At 37.9% G+C, this 8,914-nt stretch overlaps 1 protein-coding gene across 2 annotated transcripts; it reads left to right on the plus strand.

Annotated features, from left to right (window-relative positions):
• The first annotated feature begins 1,108 nt into the window (after positions 1 to 1,108).
• Positions 1,109 to 3,193, plus strand: LOC111906263 (NAC domain-containing protein 21/22). Of its 2 annotated transcripts, none has more exons than XM_023902023.3 (3): positions 1,109 to 1,446; positions 1,717 to 1,994; positions 2,652 to 3,193. In XM_023902023.3, exons 1-3 carry the CDS (start codon positions 1,269 to 1,271, stop codon positions 3,102 to 3,104), a joined length of 909 nt encoding a protein of 302 aa, XP_023757791.1. In that variant the 5' UTR covers positions 1,109 to 1,268; the 3' UTR covers positions 3,105 to 3,193. The 2 variants fall into 2 exon arrangements, with proteins under 2 accessions (XP_023757791.1, XP_023757790.1); XM_023902022.3 differs by having other exon boundaries at positions 1,119 to 1,446; positions 1,711 to 1,994.
• The last annotated feature ends 5,721 nt before the right edge of the window (positions 3,194 to 8,914 follow it).

Genomic DNA, 8,914 nt, shown 5'->3' on the forward strand with positions numbered 1-8,914 from the left:
TTGAACCGACCGGTCGAACCGGTTGGACCGGGAATCGAGGGAGGAATCGGTTCAATTATCACCGGTTTTACATTGATTCTTAAACCGGATTAAACCAGCCGGTTTTTAGAAAAAACCGGTTGAACCGGTTAAACCAAATAAAAACACATAAAAAAAACAATTTACATAATAAACTTTGGTGATTTTTTCATATCTATTTAGTTTTTCTAAATAAAAACATATGGTAAATGTTATAAAGTTTTTTGATGTGTTATAATCATTTAAAACTATATTTAGTACGGTATTATATAATTTATTTTTCTTTTTAACATATATGGATTGATGTCAACATTAAAATTTATGACTATGTGTTATTTTAATGTATTTGGATTCATCTACAACTTATTTTTATGTGTATGTTTGATGTTTGAATATGTAAACATCAAATTCGTGATTTATATATGTATGTATATGTAGAAAAAAATAGAAAAAAAACATGAAAACTTTAGAAACCGGTTGATCCGGCGGTTAAACCGGGAACTGATCACCATACCGGTTCAACTAAAAACCGGTTTTTAAAACATTGAGGTAACTTTATTAATGAAATTGATATAGATTTGTCACTACATTTACTGCAATTATTATATTAAAATATTATGTTAAATTTAATAAAACAGAAAAAAATCATTAAATGACACATAGAAAAAAAATAATTTAAAATACTCATAAAATAACATTAATCAATTGAATGAGTGTGACAAAGGAGCAAGAAATCCTTTTTATTAAACAAGATTCGTTTAAAAAAAAAAGAAAGAAAGAAGAAAACTTATAAAGCGTTGTAATTTTGTGGAGGAGAGGAGTGAATTTATTATTGATTTACAAGTGGACATAACAAAACCAATGGACTTAAAAAATCGATAATTAAAGAATTTTCAGTGGATTAAAGAAAAAACAAGATAATAAAGATGTAGACTTTATATGAGAGTTGAGTGACGAGACGTGTTGAATGTGGAATTGAGGTTGGTGGCCAATCCTGGCTTGGCTTGGTTTGGCTGCATTATACTGTACACTTCCTAACGTAATTACCTCCTTTTTTATTTGACCTTACTACCCTTCCATTCTATAAATCTTGTTTTTTTTGAATTGGTCTTTTTTAGATTTCCATATATATATAAAAAGCAGGTTGTTATTTGGCGCTCTTAATCGTCCTCCCTCCCTCCCTCACTAACTAATCATACTCCTTTCTCCAAAAATCACAACCACTTCACGTACACAGATCTCCATCCGCCATGAGCAAGCTCAGCATGGTGGAAGCCACGCTGCCTCCAGGCTTCAGGTTCCACCCTAGGGACCATGAGTTGATATGCGATTATCTCTCCATCAAGGTGCACTTCTCCGATTCATCCCCTACTCTAGATCTCCTCCATGAAGTTGATCTCAACAAGTGTGAACCCTGGGACCTTCCTGGTAATCAATCAATCATTCTTCAACCATCAACTTTTTATTTTGATTCTCAGCCACTATATATATATATATATATATATATATATATATATATATATATATATATATATATATATATATATATATATATATATATATATATATATATATATATATACACAAAAGTCGTATGTATGATTTTATTTTCGTTCCTTTTGGTAATATATATGTATTGAAATGAGATGTATTTAATTTAATGTAAATAATATATACTACTAATTAATATAGAAACAGCGTGTGTGGGGAGTAAGGAGTGGTACTTTTATAGCCAACGAGACCGTAAATATGCGACGGGACTACGGACAAACAGGGCGACGGTATCAGGATACTGGAAAGCAACCGGAAAAGACAGATGTATCCCTGCAGGGAAGCGTAGGCAGGTTGTTGGTATGAGGAAGACGCTGGTTTTCTACGTGGGAAGGGCTCCCAAAGGAAACAAAACCGATTGGGTGATGCACGAATTTAGGCTCCATGGCCCCCTTGCCCTTCCACTTGATCAACCTTCTTTCAAGGTCTCTCTCTCTCTCTCTCTCTCTCTCTCTCTCTCTCTCTCTCTCTCTCTCTCTCTCTCTCTCTCTCTCTCTCTCTCTCTCTCTCTCTCTCTCTCTCTCTCTCTCTCTCTCTCTCTCTCTCTCTCATTTATTAATAAAAAATAGTAATAGAAAAAACGAATGTGAACGAAGTTTATTTTTGTGACATGAAAAATATCTTAAGATTCTTGATCTCGAACTTATTGAATTGAGAGTAAATATATAGGTAATGATTCGAAATTAATTTATTAATGCGAGATATATGTCTTTATCCATTCCCAATAATTAGAGCATTAATGATATTCTAGTTGCGTAGTTGGTACAATACATATTCACTCATAATATTCAATTAAGTTCGAAGTCAACAGAATATACATCCTCCTCCGTCATATGTATTTAAAAGAAAACTAGGTTTATTTATGTTATAGATAGACGATGACATAATGATTCTTTAATTGGAATTTTTTTTTGAAGTAAAATCTCAGTTATTTATTGTTACAATTATTTATGAGATGGAACAACAAATTGATTTTGTGATCCAGAAACGGCTAGCAGCGCAGCTTGTATGTATGAAATATATAACTATTTATTTATTGATGGTTATCATTCATTAATAGGAAATTAGTTGTTGATTTTCAGGAAGACTGGGTGCTGTGTAGAGTGTTTTGTAAGAATAGGGAAATAGTTGGTGGAAAAGAAATTAGCAACAAAGGAAGAGATAATGAAGCAAGCTGTTGTTCATCTCTACCACAATTAACAGATCCTTATATGATGTTTACCGAGCAAGTGCCCTGCTTCTCCAATATTTTGAATCCCCAATCTGACCTAATCGTTAACAATAGTGACATTAATAAGCTCCCAAACGACGCTACTACTAGTACTAGTACCTACATACCACCACCCAGGCCTAGCCTTATAATCCCTTCATCATCACCCTGCTTTGGTGAGAAGAAAGACATGATCAAAGCCATTTTGAGTCGATTTAACAGCGTCGACAATCACAACGACTCAATGCTAAGCTTTGGTGAAGGGATTTCCGATCAAAGCTTCTTGTCGGATGCAGCTTTGCCTGTTACCATGTGGTACCCTTGATATTATTTGTGTTAGTAATGACCTTTTTATTGTTCTTGTTATGTGTAACTTTACTCTAAACAATTAATTTTATACAAAATGGCAATGTATATGTGTCTATCTACACAACCGGGTTCAATATTTTACTAAGAAGATCACAACTTACAAGTTTTAATTTTAACTGTAAATCATAAACAAGAAAATCATTGGGTTCAATATTTTACTAAGAAGATCACAACTTACAAGTTTTAATTTTAACTTCACAACTTACAAGTTTTAATTTTAACTGTAAATCATAAACAAGAAAATCGTTGGATAAAGTTTTCATGATGTTTTTGGTAGAAATAAGAATTTGATTTACGAGATAAGTTGAAAAATAAAAAATATGTTATGTATTTTTTTCGATTTCGGTGCAAATCACGTTTTTTTTTTGTATTGCCCTTGGTGTATTTATTTTCCAATTTCTTTCATTTTTTTAAAAAAATTAATAGTTATTTAATAATTTTTATAATTAAAAATGAAAAAAGGTGTCTCTCTCTCTCTCTCTCTCTCTCTCTCTCTATATATATATATATATATATATATATATATATATATATATATATATATATATATATATATATATATATATATATATATAGAGAGAGAGAGAGAGAGAGAGAGAGAGAGAAATTCTTTTGAAAACCAAAAAATTTATAAGAACTTGAAAACTCATAATCAGTTCATTATTTCTCAACACAAAAAACAACAATCTTCTTGAAATGGTGTATCTAACCCATATAAAAAAAAGATTTGACGAATTTTTTTTGTTTCTTTGTATGACTACTGATAATTACAATCAACTGTTGTACGGACTGCTGATGAGCCCAATCAATAGTTGCACGGACTACTAATAAACACAATCAGGAGTCACATGGACTACTAATGAGCACAATCAACAGTCATATGGACTGCTGATTGCTCATCAACAGTCTATATAACTGCTGATTGTGCACATCCGCAGTCCATATGATTGCTAATTATGCTCACCAGCAGCCCATATGACTGCCGATTCTGATTGTGCATACATGCAAAATATGAAAATAAATTAAAAAACTTGTCAAATATATTTTTTTTTTGAACTAAATATGGCTTAAACGCACTATTTGGAAAAGATTGATGTTTTTTGGTGTTGTAAAATGATGACTTAATTATAAGTTCGCAAGTTCTCAAAAATCTTTTTTTTCGCACAATAACTCAGCACTATATATATATATATATATATATATATATATATATATATATATATATATATATATATATATATATATAGAGAGAGAGAGAGAGAGAGAGAGAGAGGTTCATATATGGATGAACAATTATTGTGTGCATTTAGGGACCAATAAAAATTCAGTTAAAAATAAATTATTAATTTAATAAATAACGATAGTTATGTACTTTCATTTACTTCCAAAATAAACACCCGTGTAGTTATGCCTTGATTTCCTAAAACTAATTCTCTTTTCCTACTTTCTTTAAAACCCTACGCCTCTTCCCTCTTATTCTCTTCGTTGACACCTAGCCTCTGCATCTATTCCATCTACACAATCAAACCATAATTGTGATTGGCATCAAGCATGCTTAACACTCTAAAAATTAAGACCAAAAATTTCATTTTTAAATAAGTATTAAAGAAACCATCAGTGTTAAAAACATTCACCGTGTCATCTCATAACAAAACCAAGTGTCAATAAACAAAACATGTCTCAATAAAACATCATCAGAGTATATCTCCCAAGAATCTCATGTGTGAAATAACAGTGTGATGCACTGCAATCATACTGGCTCCTTCCCCTTCATAGAAGAGGTACCTGATGCAAAAACTGAAAACCGTAAGCATAAAGCTTAGTGAGCTCCCCCGTCATACCACATACCATACAACAACATACTGCTAGACATATCTGGGTGCCTGGGCTACCCTGTCAGGCATATCTGGGCGCCCGACCTACCTTGTCAGGCATATCTGGGTGCCCGACCTACCCTATCAATATATCTTGGTGCTTGACCTACCTTGCCAGGCATATCTAGGCACCCAACCTACCTTCCGGTTTTTGTCAACTGGCTACGTGGACTATTTCACCCCTATTTGTAAGAACCGGTTATTTCGAGTCAATAAAAGTCAAATAAAAGTCAATTGTTTCAACAAAAATAAAAAAGTTAAAAATTAAATAATGAAAATTCACATTTACTTTTGAGGATTTCGGTTTTAAGAATCAAAATCATTCATTAGACCGAAATACATCTTGGCCGAGAACACCCCTGTAACATCCAAAAATACGACCCAAAATTTTTTGTTTTATAATATTAAAATCATGATACTGAAAACCATACTAATAAACGTATGTCATAAATCTCAAAACATAATGAAAGGTATCATATCAAACTATATCAAACATGTGAAAATGCCCAATCAAACTCCCAGGAAAAGAAACTACCGAAGCTGTGGTGTGTGCGTTGCTATCAATCCGAGCTCTTCCCTTTTCTTGCGGAAGTACCTAAAACCAAAACTGAAACTGTAAGCACGAAGCTTAGTGAGCTCCCCCAAACTACCACATACCATACAATACATATAATTCACATACTGGGCCTCGCCCACTGCATCGGACCGAAATCCAGAAATTGCATCGGACCGAAGTCCGGAACTGACTGGGACCTCGTCCCCTGCATCGGACCGAGGCCCGGAACTGGCTGCATCGGATCGAAGTCTGGAACTGACTGCATCGGACCGGAGTCCGGAACTAACTACATCGGACCGAAGTCCGAAACTGGCTGCATCAGATCGAAGTCCGGAACTGACTGAGCATAGCATAGCATAAACACATATCAACTTGAATATAAACATATCAACCAGCATAAACACATATACTGCATACTGCATCAGGCCGTAGCCCGGAACACATAACACATAAATCCTGTCCGAGCCACGAAGGCATCAAACACACTAACTGCTACATCGGACTGAAGCCCGGAAACTACTGCTAACTAGTCGGGCCGACATTGTGGCCGTAGACCCGTTCCTACTGGAAGGAAACTCACCTCGTGACGCTGACTGCTGAACTCCTGAATGAGAAATCCCTGACTGCTGCTCCGGTTGCTTCCCAGCTATAATGGGAAATAAATACTAAATCAGAATAGGGATTCCTCTATGGGTAAAATGACCATTTTACCCCTACTATGGTGTGAGACACAACATGGCCCAAAACCTCAATTCCTTCTAAGTCCATCTACGGCCCCACTATAGGCCCACTAATGGCCCAATTTGCTATATCAGGCCTTACCCAAGCCCAATACTAAATCTGTGGTCCTTAGCAACTGAATTCTGATGGGCCATAAAGGCCCAAGGACCCTAAGCTTGAAACCCAGCCCACACCGAGGCCCAACACTCGAAGCCCAAACTGGTAGCGTATGCAGGGCGTACACCAAGGTACGCTGAGCGTACTGGCTGCTGGCTTGTATGCGGCGCGTACTTCCTTGTACGCCCAACGTACAACTCTGTTAAGCCAACGTCTCATTAAGTGCTTAATAATTCGATCCAAAAGCTACAAATCTAGATCTTAAGCTTATTCGATGACTTAAGCCATAAAGTTGCTTAATTGATGGCTTACAAGTCTCATAAAGGCTCAAACTTCCACAAATAACATTCTACTTCCATAAAACCAACTAGATCTCATGCATGGTTCCATATAAGCCACAAAGATCGAAACTTTACTGCTATGGGGACACTTGAGCTTCAAGGATAGTAATCCCAAGCTACAAAAAGGAAGTTGCAAGATGAAGGTCCTTCCTTTGGACCTAGAAGGTCCAAACTTCCAAAAACTCTTAGATCTAAACTTACAAGTGGAAAGTTGGAAGCTTTATACCTCCTTTGAATGCCAAAATAAAGGATGATCCCAGATCTATGAGCTCAAGGTGCTCAAGTTCTTCTTCTTCCACTTCTCTTCTTCTCCTTCTTCACAAAAATAAGCTCAAAGATCAAACACACATAAACAAGGAGCAAAGGGGAACGAACTAGGGTTTCTCTGGGGTGAATGATAAGTGAGGAGTCCAAATGGGAGGCTATAATGGGGTTTAAATACGCCTCAACCCCTAAAATTAGGGTTTGCCACCTGGTCGCGTACGATGGGCGTACCTTAAGGTATGTTGCGCGTATGCTCAGCCTCCCTGCGTTTCATTGAAGCAGTATGCCCAGCGTATGGCTTATGGGCTGTTTACACTTCGGCCAAAAATAAAAGTCCACTCACAATATTAATTCAATTATGGCCCAAAATAAACTGAAGAATTAAATAACTTTTATACCTCGGAAACGATCGTTACAAATCTCCCCCACTTGAATCAGACTTCGTCCTCGAAGTCTGCTGCCATTGAATCTGAAAATAACTCCGGGTAATGCTCCTATATTTCCTCCTCTGATTCCCACGTCCACTCTGAACCCTTCCGGTGCTGCCACTACACCTTCACTAGCTGAATTACCTTGTTCCTCAAGGTCTTTGTCTTCCGGTCCAAAATCGCAACCGGTCTCTCATTGTAATTCAGGTTGCTATCAACCTGAATATCTTCCAAGGGTACTACTGTTGTCTCATCCACCAAGCACTTCCTCAACTGAGAAACGTGGAAAGTGTTGTGGATCTGGCTAAGCTCTGCCAGAAGATCCAACCGATAAGCAACCCCACCAACCCGGGCCAAAACCCTGAAAGGACCGATGAACCTGGGGCCCAGCTTGCCCCTCTTCCGAAACCTGATAACACCCTTCCAGGGTGATACCTTCAGGAGGACCATATCGCCCACCTGAAACTACAAGTCTGAACGCCTCCTATCGGCGTAACTTTCTGCCGACTCTGCGCAGTCTGCAATCTGCTACGAGCCTGCTGGATCAACTCTGTCGTCTTGAGCACCACTTCGGTGCTCACAATGACTTGCTGACCGACCTCGCCCCAACAAATCGGGGTCCTGCACTTCCTCCCATAGAGCATCTCGAAGGGAGGTCGATCAATACTTGCATGGTAACTGTTGTTATACGAAAATTCTGCTAACGGAAGATACGTATCCCAACTACCACCAAAGTCTAAAACACATGCTCACAGCATGTCTTCGAGAGTCTGAATCGTTCTCTCGCTCTGACCGTCCGTTTGAGGATGGAAAGCGGTACTGAAATGGAGACGAGTACCCATCTCATCGTGAAACCGCTTCCAGAATCTGGAAGTAAAACGTACATCTCGGTATGACACCACAGAAACAGGAACTCCATGCCGTGCCACCACCTCTCTCACGTAAATATCGGCTAGCTTCTCGGCCGATATACTCTCCTGGATCGGTATGAAATGAGCACTCTTCATCAACCGATCCACTATAACCTATATGGAATCCACCCCACGCATAGTCCTGGGAAGCTTAGTGATGAAATCCATGGTGATATCCTCTTATTTCCATACTGGAATGTCTAGCGGCTGCATATTGCCGTGAGGCCTCTGGTGCTCTGCCTTGACCTTCCTGCAGGTCAGGCATCTTTCTACGTACCAGGCGACATCCCGCTTCATGTAGGGCCACCAGTAGTCGGGTCGAAGATCTCTATACATCTTCGTTGCCCCTGGATGGATGGAGAACCGAGACTTATGAGCCTCATCCATCAACACTTGTCGTATTCTACCCCAGTACGGCACCCAAACTCTCCCATGAAGGGTTAACAATCCTCTGCTATCATAGTCAAAAGAAGCTACTCGGCCCACGATCCTCTCACACTTCTGCCTCTACTCCTTGAGGCCCTCTACCTGCACCTCTTTGATTTGCTCCAATAA

The sequence above is a fragment of the Lactuca sativa genome, chromosome 5 (assembly GCF_002870075.4).
Source record: "Lactuca sativa cultivar Salinas chromosome 5, Lsat_Salinas_v11, whole genome shotgun sequence".
NCBI classification, from domain to species: domain Eukaryota; kingdom Viridiplantae; phylum Streptophyta; class Magnoliopsida; order Asterales; family Asteraceae; genus Lactuca; species Lactuca sativa.

What these genes read in the sequence shown, in the direction of transcription:
- LOC111906263 (XM_023902022.3), top strand. Translation starts at nt 1,269, where the DNA reads ATGAGCAAGCTCAGCATGGTGGAAGCCACGCTGCCTCCAGGCTTCAGG. An exon ending in TGAACCCTGGGACCTTCCTG is followed by an intron (nt 1,447 to 1,710) that starts GTAATCAATCAA and finishes TAATTAATATAG; the next exon opens with AAACAGCGTGTGTGGGGAGT. An exon ending in TTGATCAACCTTCTTTCAAG is followed by an intron (nt 1,995 to 2,651) that starts GTCTCTCTCTCT and finishes GTTGATTTTCAG; the next exon opens with GAAGACTGGGTGCTGTGTAG.